The sequence below is a fragment of the Onychostruthus taczanowskii genome, unplaced genomic scaffold, assembly GCF_017590055.1.
Source record: "Onychostruthus taczanowskii isolate IOZ18803 unplaced genomic scaffold, ASM1759005v1 scaffold90, whole genome shotgun sequence".
Classification (NCBI taxonomy): Eukaryota; Metazoa; Chordata; class Aves; order Passeriformes; family Passeridae; genus Onychostruthus; species Onychostruthus taczanowskii.
In genome coordinates this window covers 1090575-1114174 of record NW_024506994.1, presented here as the reverse complement: position 1 = coordinate 1114174, position 23600 = coordinate 1090575, and the positions used below count along the sequence as shown (strand labels likewise).

General features: G+C 42.0%; 2 protein-coding genes across 7 annotated transcripts; one reads left to right on the top strand and one right to left on the bottom strand.

Moving 5' to 3' along the window:
- Positions 1-938: 938 nt before the first annotated feature.
- Positions 939-5224, bottom strand: CENPQ (centromere protein Q). 6 transcript variants are annotated; one of them, XM_041426175.1, is made up of 10 exons: positions 5146-5211; positions 4691-4791; positions 4019-4174; positions 3653-3710; positions 3406-3520; positions 3195-3263; positions 2474-2603; positions 2143-2262; positions 1773-1850; positions 939-1197 (listed from the first exon to the last, which is right to left on the bottom strand). In XM_041426175.1, the coding sequence occupies exons 3-10, from the start codon at positions 4169-4171 to the stop codon at positions 1069-1071; spliced, it is 852 nt and encodes a 283-aa protein (XP_041282109.1). In that variant the 5' UTR covers positions 4172-4174; positions 4691-4791; positions 5146-5211; the 3' UTR covers positions 939-1068. The 6 variants fall into 6 exon arrangements, with proteins under 6 accessions (XP_041282109.1, XP_041282110.1, XP_041282108.1 ...); XM_041426176.1 differs by lacking the exon at positions 4691-4791 and having other exon boundaries at positions 5146-5224; XM_041426174.1 differs by lacking the exon at positions 5146-5211 and having other exon boundaries at positions 4527-5087.
- On the top strand, positions 5222-22666 carry MMUT (methylmalonyl-CoA mutase). Its single transcript, XM_041426170.1, has 13 exons — positions 5222-5308; positions 7504-7883; positions 8804-9171; positions 9851-10008; positions 10230-10401; positions 11763-12011; positions 12293-12404; positions 13657-13772; positions 14305-14420; positions 18792-18923; positions 20487-20634; positions 20743-20910; positions 22254-22666. Exons 2-13 carry the CDS (start codon positions 7529-7531, stop codon positions 22380-22382), a joined length of 2223 nt encoding a protein of 740 aa, XP_041282104.1. The 5' UTR covers positions 5222-5308; positions 7504-7528; the 3' UTR covers positions 22383-22666.
- Positions 22667-23600: the final 934 nt, after the last annotated feature.

The following is a 23600-nucleotide window of genomic DNA, read 5'->3' as shown; positions in this document are numbered from 1 at the left end:
AAAATAAAAAACTTTGAAAAAGACAAAGGTCTCTATGTGGTTCAGGAAGTTCAAAACCCACACAGTAAATCACCCTTTATGAAAATCTTTACTTAACCTTTTCCCGGCGTGCAGGAAAATCTTTAACCCATGCTCTGGATTAAATTATTTTGGGGTAATGATTATATCCATAAATGCTCTCCTTGCCAAGTGATCACAAATTTCAGAAATACTTTTAAATAATTATATTCCTTCTCCTGTGATTCAGTATAAAGCAAGTACTTAGTCTGGTTTTCCTGATCCTACATGGTTTAGGCAATCCTGTGAGGAGCAGAGAGCTGGACCCAGAGATCCTTACAGGTTCATTCCAACTTGAGATATTCCATGATTCTAACTCCAGAGAGGCTTTCAAGCCCTCATAGAAGAGAGATAATTACCTTTTGTCTCATTAAGAGTAGCAGCAACTTGTTAACGGCAAAACAAGAGTTTATGAAGCAAGTCAGGGTAAAGAGCACTGCTATCTTTCAGCAGGTAATTTAACCTCAGAAAGTACTTTATGTTGTTTGATGGTTTTTGTATTAAGTAATGAAAATGTAAAAGCAATTTTGTAAATTTGATAAAAATTATTCAATTTTCTTCAATTGAGGGTTTTTGTTAAAAAATAGTAAGACAGTTGAAAGTGGGATTTACAAGTGAGTATTAGACAAGTTTATTTTTACTACATGTTTCAGGTTTAAACTCCCAAATAAAAACTACTGTTGTAGAAGACAACCTTCAGTGATTTAGAGAGAAAGAAGTGCAAATAGAAAGGAACAGTTCCCTTATTCTGTAAAAACCCCCAAATAACTATTTCCCTCCCTTTTCCTAAGACAGGATATATCATCATTAGAAATCATCACAGGTTAAAAAAACCCCAAAAACCCTTGACAAGACGACTTAAACCACTTGAGTCCCAAAATGTATCTACACATTTATATACCAATGTTAATAGAAAATGTTTTAACAGAAATGCAGCAGTCACAACAAGAAGGCCATTAGGAAGAAAGCAGATTCCAAACTCAACACAGAGGCTCCACACACTTTGGCTTCTCAAAGCAAATCCACCTTCTCATAGGTCTTTTCAACAAGGGTTAGTAAGTTCTTCAAGTCAGCTGACTGCTGAATAGCATTCATATCCTTTAAAAGGTCCTTCTGATTCTTTACCTTCAAAATTTCCTCCTAAAGAAGAAAAGAATCATAGACAACAAATAAAAAATCAGCTTTCGTTGAGTGCAACAGGAATTTCACCTTCATGCAGCTACAGCTTAAACAAAAGAAGATTCACAGTCAGAGAATGAGTCTTCCCTCCAGCATTTATAGATATATTTCAGAAATTGCAAGTTCCCTCGGGCCATAGGGTTTCTAGGAAAAAAGCAGGTGATGTTTTAAATCATAAGATCACAGAATTGTTTGGGTTAGAAGGGACCTTTAAGATCAGCTTGTTCCAAGCCCCTGCCATGGGCAGGGACACCTCCCACAGGGTTCCACTATCCCAGGCTGCTCAGAGCCTCATCCAACCTGGCCTTGAATACTTCCAGGGATAAGGAGGGTTTTTAGGGTTTTGTCCTGGTTTTAAAGCATAAGCATATCGTTCTCAATGAAAAGAAAAAAAATGTAACATGGAAAATGAAAACCTATTCAAATTTTCATAATTGCCCCCTCTGGCAGAGGTTAAGGGATAAAAGCACATTCTGTTGCCTTCCTCCTCATAACCGAAGTATCTCTGAAAAGACAAATATTTATTCCACCTTCACCTGCAAAGTGGGTGCCTGCAAACTGCACTTGGGGAGTTCTGGAAGCTGGAGTTCTCCACTGCCATTTTCCTGGAATACCTAGAAAAAGAAGAGAATGAAAAAACTATCCAAACCCCCAAATATCAGGCACACAAGTAGGAAAATAACATGTTTGTCATTATCCAACTTCTGAAACTAAATTTAATTCTGCAGCTGAAGTTGGAAAGATTAAGAAAATCCATTCCCAAAAGCACGAGGCCTTCCTTAAACGACACTGCCTGAGAAACAACTTGTTTGAGAAAGCTCTGGAAGTCAGCCCATTCCTCAAGGTTATGGGAGTACACAAGTATTTATTTTATATATTTATTCATATTTATTTATTATTTTATACCTTCCTGGCATCTTTTTCATCTTTCTCTAACTGGTTCTTGAGCACCTGGATTTTGTGCTGCAGCCGCTGTATATTTTCCTCAATGCGCTCCACTGATCGCACTACTTCAGTTATTTCATCCTAAAACAAAACAAACACAAAACCAGAAGAAAATTTACTTTAGAGATGGTGAATCTTTCCCACAGAACACATTGAGTCACTGACAAAATGTCCAAAAAGAGACAGTGCTTTGCAGCAAAAGTGGCTGACGATGATGAACACTGGACACTCCACAACAGCTCAGGCACAGCAGTGTGGTAAGGTAATTTTTTCCCTTCCTTGCTTTTCATACCTGCAGTTGTACCAAAGACTCCTCATTTGTCTCAAGCATTTCTTTCTCTGCCATTTGAAGGCTCAGGATATTCTTCAGGTTGCCCAGCTTCTCTGGAGGTACATTTAAAGTCTTGAAACTTCTCAGCACCCTTCAATTACAGAAAAAGGAAAGTGTGACTTGTTTGGAGTTCTTTGCAAAGCGAAAAGAAAATTCTGGGGAAAAACTAATCTCACTATAGTTTTAAATTTAACTGCTGCCAGTGAAGTAAATGATTGCAGAAGGAAAGAAAAACTGCCTTGAATTGTCTTCCAAAATCATGTGGAAGAGGTGTCCAAGGAAAGAACCAGGAACAAGAAATCCCAAAATTCTCATGTTTGCTATTGCACTGACTTTGTGTGGTTTATATTCCACTGGCCTCTACACTCCCTGACTGTAAACTGACATTAATTAATATTTTCCTAATATTTTCCCAGTGCTGACCCTTCTACTTTTCAATGTTCTAAGAGGAGAATTCACAACTGCTTCCAAATGATGATCATTTTAGTAAAACCTGGAAATTATTTTATGAAACATGATATATAGCTTTCTCTATATATCTAAATCTAAACACTTATATATATATATGTATGTATGTATGACAGAGTAGAGTTTTAGTTCACCCTCAAAGTGAAATGGTACAAAACAACTGGATAGAAGAAATCTTTTCTCTCCCTTTTTCCTTTGATTTATAATTTCTTACTTGTTTTTCAGGACATTGAGGTGCTTCTGAACATCATCTTTTTCCTCCCTCTGTTGGGACAAAACAGATCTGGAAAGAAAATACAGGCAGAATTTCCATCACAAAGTGTGCAAGCACAGAGAACACATCAAAAAACACACTGACTTCCAGTTTAAGTAATACTATGATTTTTACATTGTTCCTTGAGGAAATTAAGATATTTGGCACTTACAGTACTACTGAATCCACTATACTTTCCAGGAACAGCCTACTGTTCTCTGAGAGAGGCTGCCAAGATCTTATTGTAGCACTGGACAGCTTCACCTTTTTTGAAGAACCATTTTCTCCTGTTATCACAAAGGAAAAAAGAGAAATATGACTTCTCAAACCTGGACAGAGAGCTTTGTGACTCAATTCAGTCAGACTGCAGTCAAAGGTGTAAAACACTTCAGATTTAAGAGGAAAGAACAGGACCTTACCTGCAGGGGAATAGTCCTTCAGTTCCTTAACTCCCCTTTTGCCTTTCTGAGGGACCTGCTGAAGGGAAAAACTTACAGCAAATGTGGTAATTTTGAGACATCCTCTGCTGTGCAATCACTCATCTACTTCTATGAACTCACTATGCCAGTGTCTGACAAAAGTCTTTGAGCACAAAAAAAACCCCTAAAAGCTTTACTGAAGACTGCTCAAAAGAGCTCTTCACACTGGGTATTTCCTCAAGAGGACTATTCTTAGTTGATAAACTATTCACTATAAATTCCAATTAAAAAATGGGGGAAAATACTCTTTCCCCTTGCCCCACCTTCAGTTACTTTTCTACATGTTTGATCCAAAATAATGAATACCTGTCTTTTTTGACCTTGTTTTCTTCCTTGTTCATCTGCTCTCTTTTTTTTGCTAGAAGTCCCTTGTTGATTTTTTGATTTAAAAGCATTTTTTGCTGATTTCCCACCACTTGGTGTCCCCATTTTATTGGAAGATGTGTGGCGGGGTTTCATTATCTGTAAACCAATGGGAATAGGAGGAAACAAAGACAAAATTAAAATCCAGCAATTACAACCCATATAATGCAAACCATACCTTAAAAAAAAAAAAATGAAATTGGGCTCAACCCAATAAGCCCCAAATGAGCCTAAATGAGATTAAATGTTTGAATATTTGCTAACCTAGAGCTCAAATCCTGTAAATTTACCTAAATGTAGAACCACTAAAAAAGCATCCCCATTTGAAGGACGCCTCTGCCCATGGCCAGGAGTTGTAAATAGATGATCTTTAAGGTCTCCTCCAACCCAAACCATTCTGACTTATCTTTCTAATTTTCAGTGGAGTCATCCAATTACCAGAACTTTTTACCTTAGCACATAAGCACAGTGGTCTCTGATGCGGTTTAAATCTATAGTTTTTCTTACTATAGAGACAGAGGAAAAAGCTGACACACAGAAGGGAGTAGCCACAAACCCAGCACCCTTCTCGTCTCTCAAGCACCACGACTCGGATTTATTCAGCTTTTCACTCACTCCCTCAGGCCGCTCTTTCCTCACTCAGGTCCTGTCACTCCTCACCAGGCAAGTGTCCAAATTGACAGCAGACAAACAAGCCCCAGCAGGGTTACTGAGGCCTAAAAAAGGTAAATAAACCATATGGCAGGTAAACAAACTCCACATCAGCTAAATAAACCCTAAAACAAGCAAATAAGCCCTGCATGTTCCCTCCTTCCTAACTACCCATGTTGTAGGACAGCTTTCACAGCGGACCGCAAATGAGATATGGACTACAACTCCCGGCATGCATCGCTCCCCATCGCCGCATAATACCTTCTCCTCTATCGCAGTGCATGCTGGGAGTTGTAGTCGTCACCCATATGCCTTCACATCCCCAGACGCCCGCTCCCCAGTGCTGCCGGATAGCATAATGGACAACATCTCCACAAAGCCCTTCCTCTCCTCCCGGCTCATGCCGCCCCAAGCCTCACCTTCCCGGCGCTGCGCCCCCCTCCTCAGCGCTACCGCCGGTCCCGCCTCAGCCCGCCGGGGCGTTACCAAACAAACCCGCTCTTCCCGCGGCGCAAGCGCAACGCCGCTCCCGCCCACCGCGCGTGCGCGGGAGTCGCGCGCTGACGGAGGGGCCGGTGACAGGTAACGGGGGATCCCATCCCTGTCCTGATCCCGATCCTTTTCCATGTCCTTGTCCATGTCCGGAGCCCCGAGCCCTGTCCCTGTCCTTGTCCTTATCCCTTATTCCAGCTCCCGGCCCGGCCCTCCGTCCCCATTGGCCGCGCGAGGGGCGTGTTGGGGGCGGGCGCTGTCCCGGGACGGAGAGCAGAGCGTTCCTGTGGGTACTGAGGGGAGAGAGGTGTGGAGAGGGGGGGACAGGGCGGGGATGGGAGATGGGCAGAGAGGAATTGGCTGAAACTGAACAAGGATAGATGCAGCGCCCAGCTCCGGGGCAGGAATAATCCCGGCGTGAGTTAGGAAGAGTACTGCCAGCAGGAAGGTGATCCTGCCCCTCTGCTCAGCCCTGCTGAGGCACATCTGGGGTGCTATGTCCAGTTCTGGGCTCCTCAGGACAAGAGGGACATGGAGCTCCTGGAGTGGGTCCAGTGCTGGGTGGCAAAGAGGATGGAGGGCCTGGAGCATCTCCCTGAGGAGGAAAGGCTGAGGGAGCTGGGGCTGTTCAGCCTGGAGAGGAGACACAGCTGAGAGGGGCCCTCAGCCCTGGGTGTCCCTGTGTGCAGGGAGGGCTCCGAGCAGGGCCCAGGCTCTGCTCCAGGGCCTAGCAATGGCACCAGAGGAACGGGCAGGGACTGATCCCAGTGAGTTCCACCTGGACACGAGGAAGAACTTCTTTCCTGTGCAGTGACAGAGCACTGAACAGATTGTCCAGAGAGGCTGTGGAGTCTCCCTCACTGGGGATATTCCAGAGCTGTCTGGACACAATCCTGTGCCCTGTGCTCTGGGATGACCCTACTTGAGCAGGAAGGTTGGATCAGATGGGCCACTGTGGTCCCTTCCAGCCTGACCCATCCTGTGACCCATGCAGGGCTGTGGGCAGATGTTGCCTTCCGTCCTGGCTGCAGTCTCACATCCCTGCAGGGCATTAGTGCTCCTCAGGAGCTCCTCTGTGTTCCTCAGGTTATAGGCATACCACACAGCATATATATTATTAAAGCTCATGTTTGGAGGGTGTTGCTGCAGTGATACTGATGCTTTCCAGCTTTATGCAGGATTTTTCATAAAGATGTCAGGGATGTATGTGTTTCTTTGCAGTTGTGAAAGAGATGAGAGAGTGAGGAAGTGACTGACCCTTGGAGCCAAGCTGTAAAGGTTTTGTTTTTGTAAGGAAGTGCAAGGATAGGCTATGGAGAGTAGAAGCAGAGGTGCGTACAGTTTTTAGGAGTTACTGAACTCACAGACTGGTTTGAGTTGGAAAGGACCTGAAAGATCATCTCATTCCAACCCCTGCCATGGGCAGGGACATCTTCCACTAGACCAGGTTGCTCTAAGCTTCATGCAACCTGGCCTTGGACACTTCCACGGATTGGGCAGCCACAGCTTCTCTGGGCAACCTGTGCCAGGGCCTCCCCACCCTCACAGGAAATTGTTCACATTGTTGCCCCATCAGTCTCAGGCATGGTGGGACAAGCTCTGCAGCTTGTATTGTCCCTGTGTTCTCACATACCACATGTTTTTTTCTCCTTTCTTTTTCAACCTATCCCTAGTTTCAACCTATCCCTTTTTCAACCTGTCTCTAGTTTCCATCCAGCCCAAGCCATCTTTTCCAAAGTGTATGATTATATCAGCAATTTTCTGACAGCTCATTTCCTGCAGAGTGCCTCCTTGATGTTGGATACTGGGAAGAAATTCTGTGAGGCTGGTGAGGCCCTGGCACAGGTTGCCCAGAGAAGCTGTAGCTGCCCCATCCCTGGAAAAGCATCGCTCTTTGGCATGAAGGAGTTCCTAGATGAGGGAGATGTGAAGGTGAGAGGGTAGCTGGCCATGCCATCTTCATGCCTCACACTGGCTTTTCAGTGACTGATTAATGACAGTGATGCTGAGGGACTGAAATAAGTTACACATCTCAGATGTGGATGTAGATAAGCTGAGGGAATGTTTTTCTTGGTTAGAGGAAAATGTAGGATTTTTCCTGAACTCTCTTCCTGGTTGAAAGGGAAGAGGAAGGGCTATCTGTCAAATCAGTGCGTGAGTAACACATTTCACTTTTCTCCTGAGGGATTGTTTTGGATTTAGCAAACTGCATGACCTCTCCATCCTCACATCTCCTGTGTTAGGTGCATATGATAATGCCAAATGCATGTTTTTGTTTTGTCCAGCTTGCCCCACCCTGCGAGCAGAGCCATGCTGAGGGCCGGGGATGCTGTCCTGCGGCTGCGGCCGCGCCGCTGCGCGCTCCCGGCCTGGCGCGCCCTGCACAGGCAGCCGCTGCACCCCGAGTGGGCTGTCCTGGCTCAGAAGCAGCTGAAAGGCAAGAACCCAAAGGATTTAATCTGGCACACCCCAGAGGGGATCGACATCAAGCCTTTATACTCCAAAAGGGACACAGAGGACTTCCCTGAGGAGCTGCCAGGGATGAAGCCTTTCACTCGAGGGCCCTACCCCACCATGTACACGTACAGGCCGTGGACCATCCGCCAGTACGCTGGGTTCAGCACAGTGGAGGAGAGCAACAAGTTCTACAAGGACAACATCAAAGGTGGGGCAGCTGCTCTGGGAAACAACACTGCCTTGTGAAGCAATGGGGGACATGAATTCAGTCAGTTACCTGGCAAATGTGATTATTCTGCACTGTGAGTTTGGATTTCTGAAAAGGTCTTCTCAGTGGCACTCTTTCTTTATTACTGGGAAATTGGATTGTTTCTGGAAGTGCCTTTGTTTCATTTTTCTCTGGAGAACGAATGTGTTAAATGCTGGTTTTGGTTATTGCACCTTAACACATAGAAATAATTTGCATCCATCCCAGGGTTCAGGCAACTGAGATCATGGAGCTGAAGCAGAAGTGGTAACCTGGGTTAGCTGGTAGCACAGCCCAGTCGCTGGTCAGAGCAGGGAATGCCTGGGGACAGCAGAGCTTTGGGTTCTGCTTTCAGGTTGCAGCAACAAGAGCTCTGGCTGTCCTGTTCCCTGCTTTATATGAATAATTTTCTCTTACTGCAGCTTTGCAAATAACAACATGTGTCAGTAGAGCCAGGGAACAGTTTGTGGTGTTTAGTTTGTCATAAAGAGAAGGTAACGTGACAGAGTTTATGACACTTCTGCTCCCAGCTAAGCCAAGCTGATTTATATGTATAAGCTCTTATACTGCTTATCTAGGTGCATTTATAACTTGTGGGTGAGCTGTTGTTCAGCAATTTTTAAAGCACAGTAAGGACTACCTTTTTGGCTTTTTTTTCCCAGTTAAAAACTTCTTCATTTAAAGTTTAAGATTACTAAACCTTGGACAGGTTTGGGGCGGGAACAATGTTTAACATCAAAATTTAGTTTGCCCTTCAAGCCTGAATCATGTAAAATAGAGTTAATAAATTTAAATATCCCATCCTAATACAAGTCTGTTCAACACCTCTAACTATCTCTCTTTGTTGTTTTGGGGGTTTTTTTCCTTTCTTTTTCACGTAGCTGGCCAGCAGGGATTATCAGTTGCTTTTGATTTAGCCACGCACCGTGGTTATGATTCAGACAATCCCCGAGTTCGAGGAGATGTTGGAATGGCTGGAGTTGCCATTGACACAGTAGAAGACACCAAAATCCTTTTTGATGGAATTCCTTTGGAGAAAATGTCAGTTTCTATGACAATGAACGGGGCAGTCATTCCTGTGCTGGCTACATTCATTGTGACTGGGGAAGAGCAGGGAGTGCCTCAGGCCAAGCTAACAGGGACAATCCAAAATGACATCCTGAAGGAGTTCATGGTCAGAAATACCTACATTTTCCCCCCAGAACCATCCATGAGGATCATTGCTGACATCTTCCAGTACACCTCAAAGGTATTCATTGTTTAAATGTGTAACATCTATTATTAGGGTAAGTGTTCATGATGCACTTTAGAGAATAAAGAAAAGATGGGAAGACATGTCATAGAGAAGAGTAATATGGTGGAAAGGGCCAGTAGAAGTTAAGATCCAACATAATTTAGAATAGAAATTTGAAGTTTGAGTCAAACTTCAAATTTCAAGCACAATGACTCAAACACATCTTTGTAGAGATGGGTTGTATTTGAAGTGAACAAGGAAGTCAGAGAATGGGCTGGAGACAGGCTGAGAAAGCTGGGGGTGTTCAGCCTGGAGAAGCCTCCAGGGGGACCTCATTGCAGCCTTTCAGTACCTTAGAGGGGTTTATAAAATAGATTAAGAGCAACCTTTTACACCAATACTGACAACTTTCTTCCCTGTGAGGGTGTTGAGGCCCTGGCAGAGGTTTCCCAGAGCAGCTGTGTCTGCCCCTGCATGGAAGTGTCCAAGGCCAGGTTGGATGTGGCTTGGAGCAATCTGGGATAGTGGGAGGTTTCCCTGCCCATGGCAGGGGGTGTTGAAACCAGATGATCTTTAACTCCCTTCCAACTCAAACCATTCTGTGTTTCTGTGTTAATGTGATAGAACAAGTATTTGATGCTCTCTTCTGCTCTTATATCCTGTTGTATCTTTTTTTTTTTTTTTTTTTTTTCAGCATATGCCAAAATTTAATTCCATTTCCATTAGTGGGTACCACATGCAAGAGGCAGGAGCTGACGCCATCCTGGAATTAGCTTATACCATAGCAGATGGCTTGGAGTACTGCAGAACTGGGCTTAAAGCTGGCCTCACTATTGATGAATTTGCACCTAGGTGAGCTCAAGAAATTTGCTAGTATAAAACCCACTTTTAGTAAAACCTCCATAGAGTTTAATATCAAATTGTGTATTTTTACACATACAAGCAAATAGGAACATTCCCATCACCTGTAAAAGTACATTAATCAGAGACCTTGCTGTATGGCTTCTCCTTTACTGATCCAGAGTTATCTGAATGATTCAATGTTATATTCTATTCATGTTCTCCTATTACAGGCTCTCTTTCTTCTGGGGAATTGGCATGAACTTCTATATGGAAATAGCAAAGATGAGAGCTGGGAGGCGGCTGTGGGCTCACTTGATTGAGAAAATGTTTAAGCCCAAGGATTCCAAATCTCTTCTGCTGAGAGCTCATTGTCAGACTTCCGGCTGGTCACTCACTGAGCAGGTTAGAAATTGGACTCTCATCAACCTCCTGACTTAAAGGTATTCTCCTGGTGTGTGTCTTAAAGGGGGCTGCTGGTGTTACTCACAAAGGTGCAGCAGCTGTCCTCTCACTCTGACAAATGCACACACTGGCACTGGATACACCTTTATGTCAATTCAGGACTCAGAGGATGAAGCTCTCTTGGGATTTGTCCTGTGAGTTATCCTTCCAAAATGCAGTGCAGTCAGCAAGTAGAGGCACTTTTTTTCTCAGTATCACTGGCTTGAGAATTAATTTCAGCAGCAAAGGGAGTCCTTCACACCCCTGACACTCAGTGCTGAAGAGAGAAGTAATGGTTACAGCTCATCTGATCCTTTGAAACTCGGTGCACTCTGTGCTCCTCCTGCTGATTTACCTTACAGCAAGGAGATAAATCATTGGAGTGCATACAGTTTCCCAGGTGATGTCAGAGCTGGGTTCCAGCTGTGATCCCAAGGCCTGCTGCTCAATCAAAGTCATGTAATAGGAGTTATTTTTAGGTTGTGATTGTAAGTATTGACTTCTGTGCCTTGTTTTTTTTGTTTGTTTGTTTTTGGGTTTTTTTTAAGTAAATGTAATGTTTACTTACATTACAACAACACAGTAAAACTAAAACAATGGAATTTTCTGAACAGTGACCTTTGTGGGTCCTCCAATTAAAAGTATTGTGGGAGTGCAAAAATGTTATTATTACCAAAACTATATTCAATTGTCTTGCAGTGTCCAGTGTAAATGTATTTCTGGCTAGATCATAACTCTGTCTAAACACTGTGGTTTATCTTAGTATAGCTTCTCAGTGTGCAGTATTTTCTCCTTACAGGTTTCAGATGGCAAATATACTTAACATGCCTTTAGATAGGTATCTCCTCATAAATTATGTTTTACATTCTTACCCATCCAAATCACAGTTTTCTATAATTACCTTAATGTGATGCTGTCATCAATGAAAATATTTAAGCACATTTAGTTCCAAAACACATCTTGACTAGTAATTTGTCTGACATATGTACTGTTCACTGCTCCAAGAATTCTGGATTTGGAGGATGGAAGACATCGGGCCTACTGTTCCATCCTCTCTGATTTGCATTCACTCAGTTTTTGAAACACCACTAAATATAAATTAGGCTTTGATTTGTTACTGTGAGCAGCTTTCTTTATAGATTAATCTCTTTGTTAAGATATCGACAAGCGATAAATCAGTTTGATGGGGATTTTTTTCAGCTTTTGTTCTGATTACATTGTTTCAGTGGGGAATTTTGTATTTGTTTCTTTGCAATAATGACTAACCTGCCTCAGCCCCGTGGCAGAACCACTGAGCTTCAGAGCTCCCCTTTTCCTTCCAGGATCCCTTCAACAACGTCATCCGCACCACCATCGAAGCCATGGCTGCGGTGTTCGGGGGGACGCAGTCTCTGCACACCAATTCCTACGATGAAGCCTTGGGGCTGCCCACAGTGAAGAGTGCTCGCATTGCCCGCAACACTCAGATCATCATCCAGGAGGAATCAGGGATTCCCAAAGTGGCAGATCCCTGGGGGGGATCTTACCTCATGGAGTGCCTCACCAACGATGTCTATGAAGCTGCTTTAAAGGTCAGTTTGCAAGATCTTCTCTGGGAAAATTTTAGGGATAGGAGTTTTGAGAAATGTCTTTCTAAGGGAAAGACTTCTTATGTCTTCTTTGTTTGATAAATTGCTAACTTCTAATCAAGGAATTGTTTTACACTTCAGTGATGTCTTTGTAAATAAACTTTACAAAACAGCACAAAAACTGTATAAAAAAGTTTCATGAAAATGTGGGTGATAGCACAGGTACTAAGCTCAGTTTTTAAACCTTGCTACTACTCACTAACTCAATCCTCTTCATTTCTTAGCTTATTGAGGAGATAGAAGAAATGGGTGGAATGGCCAAAGCTGTTGCTGAGGGAATCCCCAAACTTCGCATTGAAGAGTGTGCAGCTCGGAGACAAGCCAGGATTGACTCTGGTGAGAGCAGGGGATAAAAGAAGGGAAAATTGCCAATAGAATACTCCAGTATAAAGGGTTTTTACACACATGTTCATTGTGTTTTTTTATTTCTCAGTTTAGGAGTAGCAGATTGTGAGTGCTAGGACAAATGGTGATGGTTTTATGTCAGTGAAAGCTCTGGAAAGAGACAAGAGTGTACAAAATACAGTACCAGTGTGAAAAGTCTTGCTTGACATGTTCAAGATTAGATTAGACAAAGCAGTAGAAGCAGCATTTTAAAAGAGTGTTTGGGGCTTTCAACAGTGAATGGCTTGATTTCTGATAGGAGCTTTAAGCTGTGATTTCTGAGTTTAAAAGCAGAAATGCCACCAGATGGCGATACTCACCATAGCTGGCCAAATTCCTGGGTTTTCTGGAGAGCTGCCCATTTTTCCTGAATGGTCAGATCATAGCAGAGGATGATACATCTCCTTGCTTACTATACATATGTGCATTTGTGGAGATATTTATACGTGTGTGCTTAAAACTCTATTCCAATTTTTGTAATCTGCATTCCAGTAGTAATCCAGGAACAGAAACCAGGGGTAACTCAAACATGAAAGTTATATGGACTTCTTTGTAAGGAGGATAAATTTGAAGCAGGTCTTAATTAAGACCAGTAGAGAATAATCAGTAAAGTTCTGTGTTTTCTCTTGTAAGGTAAATTACTTCATGTTGCTTCAAATAGTGTATCAATGTTATCAGGCACTCTCAAATTAAAATATCTGATAAGTCCATAATGATTGAAACCTAAAATATAATTTTCCAACATGATAAATTAATTTTTATGCACATGGAGTAGTTTTAGGTAAGAACTTCTCTTTCTTATCTCTTAAATCAGAGAAGTAAATGCAGAGCAGGAGACCAGCACTTCTGCTTAGTCCTGTCAGATACACTAATGTAAGCTTAAAAGAGAAAAATACACAGTTTATTTTAGGGACTCATTATTAAATTGGTTTGCAAGATAAATATTGTTTTATTTCATTTTTTCTACTGCTGCAGTATTCACTGAGTTGAATGTCCATGCATTTAATCTTTCATCGTAAAATCTGGAAAATACAGACTTAAATCCATTCTATAGGAGCAGATTTTACATATTTGAATTGTATGTGGTTATATAAGCAAAGCAATGCATAATAATGCTCAAAATCTTCTTGTCCTGTTAACATTGTGTCTTTTCACAGTAGTTTGCAAATGTGTTCTGAGTTTCTGGTGTTTCCACTGGAAATAGGGTCTGAAGTAATTGTTGGAGTGAACAAGCACCAGCTAGAGAAAGAGGAGGCAGTGGAAGTTCTGGCCATTGATAACTCTGTAGTCCGTGCCAAGCAGATTGAGAAAATCAACAAGGTGAGAAAAACCTTCTTAAAAATGAATCTTACTGTAATTGCAGACAGAGACTGAGTAAAGGCAGCTTGCCAGAAGTTTACCTTCCAGTTCCTGAGAGTCCACTCTGGTCATTAGTGGAGAAACTGGAATATATATCTGTATGTCCAGCCTTTAAAAATTGAGAGCTTTACATGTTCTGAAAATGTGATAGAAACCATCTATGCAATGTTTTGTTCTAAAAGCCTGTGACATTGCTTAATCACTCACTGTTGGGTGCTTCTAGTCAAGTGCTACTGGGGGCTACAGAACCAGAAATCAACATCCACTTTCATAATCAGTGAAAACATAGATAAAATTGGTTTAGGTTTATGTAATGGACTTGTACACATTTTAAGGTCCAAGCTGCCTTTTGACTTCTAATCTCATTGAAATAGGAAGTGGATATTCACAATTCCACATCCAGAATAAAATATTTGAAATTAGTCTTCCACACTTGATTTCCCATTTCACTTTTTGGTTTCTTTGAACTGAATGTCTCTCTCCTGCACATTAGGTGAAAGCCAGCAGAGACCAAGCAGCAGCCCAGCAGTCCCTGGCTGCTCTCACACAATGTGCTGCCACTGGGGAAGGCAACTTACTTGCTCTGGCAGTGGAAGCAGCACGTGCCAGGTACTGGGGGTGGGGTTGAACAGCCAATTCTTATTTAAAAATTGATGGTTCATTTTCACCTTTTAACTTTCCTTGGGTGTGGTCTCAGCAAGATTGGAGTTTTGGGTTTTTTCTTTAGAGGTGGAAGCAAATAATGCCTGCAGTTTCACATTGTAAGACACACTGTTACTATATTACAACTTCTCAAGGCAATGCTTTGATTTTTCTCAAGGAATAAATAATTTTTCACTACATATATAAAGAATCTGATAGGAAATGAGGCTGTTTGTACACATTCTGCTGTTTACAACTCATATTCTTACCAATTTCAGGACATAATTGAATTTCTGTGTCACTCAGCTGTTTCATGGGTCAAGGAGTTTAAGAAGTGTCTGAGATGTGAAAATGGATATTCACAGTCTTATCATGCTCTGTTGCTTCATCTTTCCTTGCACCACAGATTGGTGTGAAAACATTTTTCGGCTGAAGGAGAAATCAGTTTGCTTAGTCAGGCAAAGTTGTAAGAAATGTTCTTGAGCAGCGTGAGGCATCCTTAGAGTCCAGTGGAAGAGTTCCTTTTTTCACCCAAGGTGCTTTTGAGGCTGTTTTGTTTTGTGTTTCAAGGTCAGCATCAGTCTCTAGAATGGATCCTGTCTGTCTGTTCCTTAATTAACTAAATGGCCCAAATATGAGCAAACCAAATTCACTCCTTGTTGAGGTGCTGCCCTGTTTTTACTGTCATGTCTCCAATTCCTTCATTCCCATTCCTAGAATACTTAATAACTGTATTTTAAATCCATCTAACCACAGCCTGTCAGGAATCTCCAGCAGTATGTCTACATTTGTCTTGAAACTGGGGGGGTCAGAGGAAGGCAGTGTTGGATTTACAAGGGATTCATATCTTCTGTAGCAAAATTAACCAGTTAACTCACAGTTTCTCTCATTGGTGACCTTGGTTTTGTTAATTGTAAAAGCATTAATGAACTGTAGATGCATTTTGTAAGTTCCAAACACAGAACTTAATTCTGCCCCAAAACTATATAAGGGATGTGACCACAGAAAGAAACTGTTGTGGCATCTGATAGAGAGTGTTTGAAGGAGGATTGTGAGCTCTGGGATCATGTTCAGGGAGCCTTCCTGTTGGGGGCAACATGGGAAAAGGTTTCAAAATTAACACATTCACTTTTCACAAGCAGTAGACAAGTGGGCCAGTATCACCAACATGAGAGGGACAGCTGCCTCTTTCCTGGTAAATGGAAAATGATTAATTTTGAGCATGATTCAATATAAGTCACTTGGAATAAAATTCCAAGCAACAGAATTGTCAGTGCTGAACTATGGAAAAGATTCTGTGGACTAGTACAGAGATTTCAGTGCTGACAAACACGAGTTGAAAAGTTAATGTTTTTATCCTAACCCAAGAAATAAGGCAGATCTGAAGTTACAGGGAATGAGAGCAGTACCTCCCTTCTGTGCTTCATGTTTCATGAGAAACCCCATTACAGGAAAGTGGGACAGGTTACACCAAGTTCTTTCTTTCCTCCCTCACCTGCTGTGCTGGTTTTGTGTCTCTCTCTAGACCTGCAATTCAGTGATGGAATGGGAAGGCAGAAATGCAGCATAGCTGCTTGTGCTTCTTCTTTTTCTTTTTCTGCCCAGTCTGTGTCCTTGTACTTCCTTACCTGATTTCACTGCTGCCTCTGCTTACTGGGGAAATGCAGAGAGCAGCAGAGACTGAGCAGACACAGGGTGCCAGCTCTAACAGGCACATTATGATCATTGACTTTCTCCAGACTGGTATTTGGGCTCTGCAGCTGGTTGTGAACCACTGGGAGAGAGTCACACACAAATACAAATGGATAAAAAATGACTCTGTTAGGAAAAGAGGTTGTATTCCTGGCTCCAGAGACAGCTATTCCATTGTGGATTCATATGTGGCAGAGATTAAAAAAAAAAGTTTCATGGTAAACAGCAGGAAGGTATTCATGAGTAGTTTAAAAGCAAAACTCCTGTTATTACTTAAAAGCTTTAGATTTTAAGGGTTGCAGAGATTTGGGACACAATTTTCAAAACACAGAAATTTTAGAAGCAGTGTCTATAGAAGAAAGAAGTGTGTTTCATTTTTGTACAGTACACAAAAACAGCTTCATCCCAGCCACCAGGTTATACCTCATTTATTTTTCATTTGTAACACGAAAATTTCTTTCACACTTTTATGTAATAAGAACAGAAAAACACATTACAGCCATGCTGGGCTTTATTTTATACTGAGGTATACTCAGATACTGCTTCTGCAAAAGTGGAAGAGAATGATTTATCTAATGTTAGTTTTCTCTAGAAAAAAGATGTGTTTTATGCCACGGTAGCCCTTCACCACACTGCCAGGAGCAAGCCCTCAGTGTTTGTGGATAGGGTGTATTTATTTTGGGTTGCAGTGAGTGATGTCTGGCACTCTGAAAGGGAGTCAATATTTATAGACACTGTTTTTAAGTCTGCTGCAAACTTGCTTTTTAGGTAACTTGGGGAAGTCACCTTACCTAATGTACTTTTGCAGTTTACTTTTCATTCTTTGTTAGTAATTACAGAAAGCCGTAATATTAATAATATTATTTATATGTCCTGAAAATCAAAACCTGATGACCCAGCGATTAATAGTGAGTCAAACAGAATTTCAGAAAGCCAGGGGAGGGGAAATGACAAAAATTACCAAAATTGTATCAATAATGAGTTAAAAATGTGTGTTCCAGAGTGATGCTGTCTTTAGGCAAAGCTGGCCAACTGTGAAAAGCGATACCAGAGATAAGAGGTCACTTCAGACATCTGAGCTGTACAGATCTTGATATGTGATCACAAATGGATTTCTGACATTTTGCCTTTGCATAGTTTACATTTCTAACTAAGTTTGCTGAGTATGAGCTGGTAAAAGAGCAAATTAGTTGGGTGGTCACAGGAAGTGAAACATCTCTGAATTTACTGCAGGATTCAGCAAATGCAGCAGAAATCCATGTCTTGTTACTTTGGGGGTATGTGTGGCAGATTGTACATGGTAGGAATCAGTACCTGCTAAAACTGCAGTAGAGGTGTGTGGACAGCAAGGTGCATCTTCTCCAGTCTTTCCTGAGCATTTTATATAAAAGCTTTAGAGAATGCTTAAGTTAATTTTGCCTCAGAGTAGCTTGTAGTTAAATCATAGAATCATTTAGGTTGGAAAATACCTTGAAGATCATTGAGCCCAACCATTCCCTCAGCACTGCTAGTCCACTACTAGGGCCACATCTACACAGCTTTTAAATCCCTCAGGGATGGGAACTCCACCACTGCCCTGGGCAGCCTGTCCTACTGCTTCCCACCCATTTCAGTGAAGGAATTTTTCCTAACATCCAACCTAAACCTCCCCTGGTGCAACTTAGGGCCATTTCCTTTTGTCTTGTCTCGTGTTACCTGGGAGAAGAGACTGACCCCTACCTGGCTCCACCCTCCTTTCAGGGAGTTGTAGAGAATAAATACAATGTGACAGGAGAAAATACAAATTCCAGGGGTTTGAAATGTGCTAGATTAATTATTTATATACTTAATACTGCTTTGGTGTCTGTATTTGTAAGTGCAGTTTTAAAGTCATTTAAAAGAGTAGTATTTTTATTTCCTTCCTGTGGCAAAGTTTGCACCAAGTTGTATTCAGCACAAATTTTTTAATTGCTTTGGGATAGAGGCTGTTATTGCTGATGTTTGTACAAGAAAACAGCACAGCCTAGTTTGCTTCTCTCACTTGTGCTACAGCAGAAGAATTATTTCAAACATGTACAGTGTGTCCAGTAGCAAACAAAACTTGTAACTTGCACGTAAATAAATTTTCTGGATCCTCCTGCATCTAGTGGAGGATCTAGTAAAGGAGCTGTGTCAGGAGTAGAGGAGAAGAATAAACACTAAAATAAAAGTATCAAGGGAAAGGCAAATAAATTCCTGTTAAAATGTTAGGTTTCAGTCTCTTCTGTGTGTTCTTCCTTTTTTTTTTTTTGTCCCCTCTTGATTTATGTTTTGTATTTTGGCATGAGTCCAAATGGAGGATCTTTCAGTCTGAGCCTCCCCCAAAAAAATCCCCATTCAGAAAATCTGATGTAATTTCCTGAAGCATTTTGCCATTCCCCATTGCATTGCCAGTTGTAAATCCTCACATGAGCAATGAAATATTTTCTTAAAAATGCCTGTGCATGTTTTGTCAGTGGGTGGCAGTGGGGTGAGCTGGATTTTCAGAGTTGCAGCACTGAAAGGGAAACCAGTGTAAATAAATTTGTCCAGCAGCAAGGCAAATTGTTGGGCCAGTGGCAGCAATGTCTGTGTTCTGTTTTCATTTCAGCCTGCTGATAACACGAATGGTTTTTGTCTGTGCCTCAGGTGCACCGTGGGGGAGATTACAGATGCCATGAAGAAGGTGTTCGGGGAGCACAAAGCCAGCGACCGCATGGTGAGCGGGGCTTATCGCCAGGAGTTTGGGGAGAGTGATGAAATCCTTCATGCCATCAAGAGGTGAGAGCTCTTCCCAGATAGCCAAACATGTAATAGCCTCGCATTTAATCCAGGAGGTACATGTGCTACTGGCTGTGCCCTAAAAAACCATTTCCCAAATCTGGGTGACATCCCTGGGGAAAAACAATTACTTGCAAAAGCACTCTCGTAAGCAGGAAAGTAGAATGACAAGGATTAAGTACAATAAGGCAAAGTCAAAACTTAATTGGAGTTGTGTTTGCTTGCAGACAAAATTCACTGAGAAGTTATGATTTGAAGGTTTTGTTCAAATAGCCTAAGACACAAATAGCCTAAGCCTCAGGATTAAGAGGCTGAGAAACATTGCCTGAAATCCCTGTACAGTGGGTTGCTTCTTTTAAAGACTGTGTAATAGTCATCTTTAAAATATTTCCAGCAGTTCATACTACAAAACTTGTTTTGAACTACCCATAAATTGTTCCTGCAATTTCACTCTTACTGTTGCTAAAACTGTTGCTAAAATCTGTCTGAATATCCATATATAACCTCCAGTCTTTGGGTATTACTCATACCCCTTCGGAGAAGGCATGCCAAGATGTTGGTATGTGTGAAAACAGTTGCCTTTTGGGTCTTTTCTCAGCTTCTGCCTTTACTGCTGCCCTCAGGGGTACAGAGCCTGAATTGCTGCTGTGGGAGATGATGCAGCACAAATCAGTCCCTGCTCTGTTGGGGTTTTACCCATTTTAAGAGTTCAGACTCTCCTGAAAGGGAATTACTGATAGCTTTGCAGTGGTGATGATTAAACTGTCTTGAAAGTAGCTGTGCTAAGAAATGTCACCATTGTTCTTTTAATTATTTAAATTTGACTATTTTAAATTATGCTTTTATGTGAAAGAGAACTGAACTAACCCTTGAAAACCCATCTTGAAAATCAAGATGTAGCTCCCTTTCTTACATAGAATCACAGAATCATTTAGGTTGGAAAAGACTTTCAAGATCAGCTTGTAACCACAGACAGATCCTGGTGGTACTTTAATAATGAGCAGTATGATGACAGGTTAATATCTGAGGCTCTGATTACACAGTAGCATCAATACAACAGAAATATGAACTCCAAAAAAAAAGAGGGGCAGTGGAACAAGTGCACAGAATAGGAGATACAATAATCCTTCCATGGACAGATTTTACCCAGTGGAATGATAATGCATAATGTGATGTCCAGGACCCATCTCTGTGCGAGTACTTCTGAAATAATAGTCATAATTATTCTTAAAAACTAAAAAATGTGTTTTAGTGAGTTGTAATTCAGCTCATTATACCCTCAGAGAATTCAGTATTTTACCTGTTAGAAAGCAAAATAATAAGGGAAGATTTTAAAAATAAGAATATTTTATTTTTGAGGCTGCTAAGTACAAGAAGTGAGTTAGTAATAGCATAACATGAATATTAACACAGTGTGCAGACTGCACAGCTAAACCATGACTTAGAAGATCTTTTTGTTTGATGGAATTACGCTACACTTGCAGCAAGTGCTTTTTTTATGTGTGGAAATACTTCCAATGATTCTCAGTGACTTGCACTGACAGAACGTGTGTTTTCAACCAGAGTTGACAAGTTCATGGACTGTGAGGGCCGCAGGCCTCGTATCCTCGTTGCCAAGATGGGCCAGGATGGCCACGACAGAGGGGCCAAAGTCATCGCTACCGGATTCGCTGACATCGGTTTTGACGTGGACATAGGCCCCCTCTTCCAGGTAGGACTGAGCAGCACCCAGAGCATTCCCTTGGCATCCCTTCTCCCTGGGGGCATGCCCAGCCCCCGGGCTGTGCTGTGCCCTGCCCCACGCCCTGTGTGCTCACAGACCCCGCGGGAGGTGGCGCAGCAGGCCGCGGATGCAGACGTGCACTGCGTCGGGGTGAGCACGCTCGCCGCGGGGCACAAAACCCTGGTGCCTGAACTCATCAAGGAGCTCAATGCCCTGGGCCGGCCCGACATCCTGGTCATGTGTGGAGGAGTCATCCCCCCTCAGGTATGGGCAGCACCACTTCCATCGAGCTGGGAGACTGATTGATCTCTGTCTGAGCTGCTGAGCTGTTTCCTCTGTTCTGTAATGTCAGAGCACTGAAGACTTCTCTGTACAGTCACCAGGGCCAGCACAGCTCTGTAAGGTGGGATCGCCCTGATCTGATTTTCTGTACACCATGCCCTGGTTTAACTTTGAGTGTTTGTGGGATGGACTATGGACCTCTGTAAGGTGGGATCGCCCTGATCTGATTTTCTGTACACCATTCCTTGCTTTGAGTGTTTGTGGGATGAACTATGGAGCTGTGTTGTGAAAAGATGAGCTTCAGGGAGATGGTCTTTATGCTCTGTTGTTTCACATCACCAGTCCTTGCTGACCACCAGGCTGGATTCTGTCTTAAGAGATTTTTTGACTTCCAGCAATGGTTGGGAATAGCCACAGCTAGTCACTAAGGCCCCTGGCAGGTCCCATCACCCCTAGACTGCACATCTCACTCACTTTTCAGCCTTTCCTCACCTTTCCCATCATCAGGCAGGTGTTGCCTCTCATTCCCTCGGCTTTCTCCTAAACTGTTGAGCAGCTTATTGAATTCCTTTGCAGTCAGATCTGTGCTTTCATCTTTAAATTTTCCTTAGCTCATGCAAAATCTGCCCGTCTCCATCACCTTACAGCCATCTTCTGTCTATAGTGATCCAAACTAATTTTGGACATAAATCTCCTGTTATTCCGTTTTTCCACACCTCTCCCTTTTCTAGGCAGCCAAGTAACTATTCAGGAATGACAGAATTCTAAACTGAACAAACAAAATTCATAGTATTTTTCTAGGAGACAATTTGTGTTTTGTCCATTATCTCTCAATGGGATGCTACTACCCTGTGGTTGGTAAAGGTGTAATATATCCTGTGCAGAAGAAAGAGAGAATAAGAACTGCTTCCCAAGTCTTTTTGAAATTTCAAGAGAGTCATAAAATTCAATTAACTCTAGATTGCAAGAGACCACTGGCAGTCATGTGCTCCAAGCCCTTGTTTAAAGTAGTATTTTCAAAATTAGAAGTTAGATCAAATTCAGGTTGGGTTACTCAGACTTATATACAGTTGACTTTTGAATACTTTCCAAGGATTGCCAGTAGTCTGACTCTAAAGAAATAAACCCTTTCCTATGGATATTTTTTAGTATTTTTCTACCTTCTAACTTCCACCCATTTCCCATTTCCTTGAAGCTGTGCTGCCTCTCTCTGAGACTTGTTGCTTTCTCAGGCCCAGCATAGAGGAGAGAGCACGCACATTATAAATCAATTACCAATTTTCTTTTTCACTATTAACTATAATCTTAAATCTCTTTTCCAACAGGATTACGACTTCCTGTATGAAGCCGGCGTTGCCAATGTGTTTGGCCCGGGCACTCGTATTCCAAAAGCAGCTGTGCAGGTGTTGGATGACATTGAGAAGTGCCTGGAGAAGAGGCAGCAATCCATGTGACCCTGAAATGTCACAGCTCAGCAGCCTTACACTGACCACTTGACTGTCAGCAAGGGATGGCCAACCACAAACCTCTGCTCCCACTGCCCCCTGGCCTCGTGTTTTGTGCTTTCTAAGAAAGTTCTAAACTCTCTGCTTGTTCTATTTGAGGATTATTTGTATAGGTACCCACAAGAAAATGTTATCTCTATAACTATGATTTCAGGAAGTGAAGGGAATTCAAATAAGTGTGTTTGGGTTTTTTTTCCAGATATACTCATAAATAAAATAACTTCTGCAGCTCTTTTGTTGGTCTCTTTTGCCTGATCTCTTTTGCATGCAGAGAACTTGTTTTGAATTTTTTTGGCAGTTATAGTAGATCTAGAAGTCTTCAGGCAGTATCACTCATTCAGCAGAGATGGGATTGAAAACAGCAGCACTTTGATTTGACAGATGATTTCCCTTCTTAGGGAAGGGCAGTGATGGGAACAGAGCACAGTGCACAGCTGCTCCTATACAGGCTACTGCCATCGACACCATTTGTATGTTATTAAGCCATGAAATCAAAAATTATGATTTACCTATAGTTTTATAAAGGGAGTAACGTTGTGGCTGCCCCACCCCTGGAAGTGTTCAAGGCCAGGTTGGATGGGGCTTGGAGCAACTTGGGATTGTTGAAGGCAGTTGGAACAAGATGATCTTTCAGGTCTCTTCCAACACAAACCACTTTATGATTCTGTGTTTCTATGATTTTATGAAGTTGTTCATCAAACAACTTGTGCTTTACATTTATGAGCAGCAAAACTGTAATCTGTTGTGTGGATGAGAGAAGAACCCAAGACAAAGTTTAAGTTGAGCAGTATTACTGGCAAAGTAATGGGGTGGAATCCAAGCCTTTGCAGTGTTATCCTCATGCTCTAACTTCTGGAATAATGACCTCTCTCAAATAACTGATCTTTGTTCTCAAGTGAGTCACATTTAATTTTACAGATGAAAAATTGACCATTAACAGAAATTTTCTATAAAAAATCTGTAAGCTATTCCTATGGCTCAATAGCCAGAGACTGCCTAGAAGCTTTTTCAAAGTAAGGCATTGAAATTGAACTTATTTTAATACAAATCAGAGTTTTAGTAGTATTACCTAACATATGTCATCATCTGTAGGGAGCTCCATTTATCCTCAGTGGAAAGAAAGAAGCCAAAGGTGGCTGGTTCAGGTTGAGTGTCTGCATTGTAAAC

What these genes read in the sequence shown, in the direction of transcription:
- CENPQ (XM_041426171.1), bottom strand. Translation starts at nt 4,837, where the DNA reads ATGTGGAGTTTGTTTACCTGCCATATGGTTTATTTACCTTTTTTAGGC. An exon ending in TCAATTTGGACACTTGCCTG is followed by an intron (nt 4,175 to 4,735) that starts GTGAGGAGTGAC and finishes ATTGGTTTACAG; the next exon opens with ATAATGAAACCCCGCCACAC. An exon ending in AGTCTTTGGTACAACTGCAG is followed by an intron (nt 2,263 to 2,473) that starts GTATGAAAAGCA and finishes GTTTTGTTTTAG; the next exon opens with GATGAAATAACTGAAGTAGT.
- MMUT (XM_041426170.1), top strand. Translation starts at nt 7,529, where the DNA reads ATGCTGAGGGCCGGGGATGCTGTCCTGCGGCTGCGGCCGCGCCGCTGC. An exon ending in TCTTCCAGTACACCTCAAAG is followed by an intron (nt 9,172 to 9,850) that starts GTATTCATTGTT and finishes TTTTTTTTTCAG; the next exon opens with CATATGCCAAAATTTAATTC. An exon ending in ATCCTTCATGCCATCAAGAG is followed by an intron (nt 18,924 to 20,486) that starts GTGAGAGCTCTT and finishes GTTTTCAACCAG; the next exon opens with AGTTGACAAGTTCATGGACT.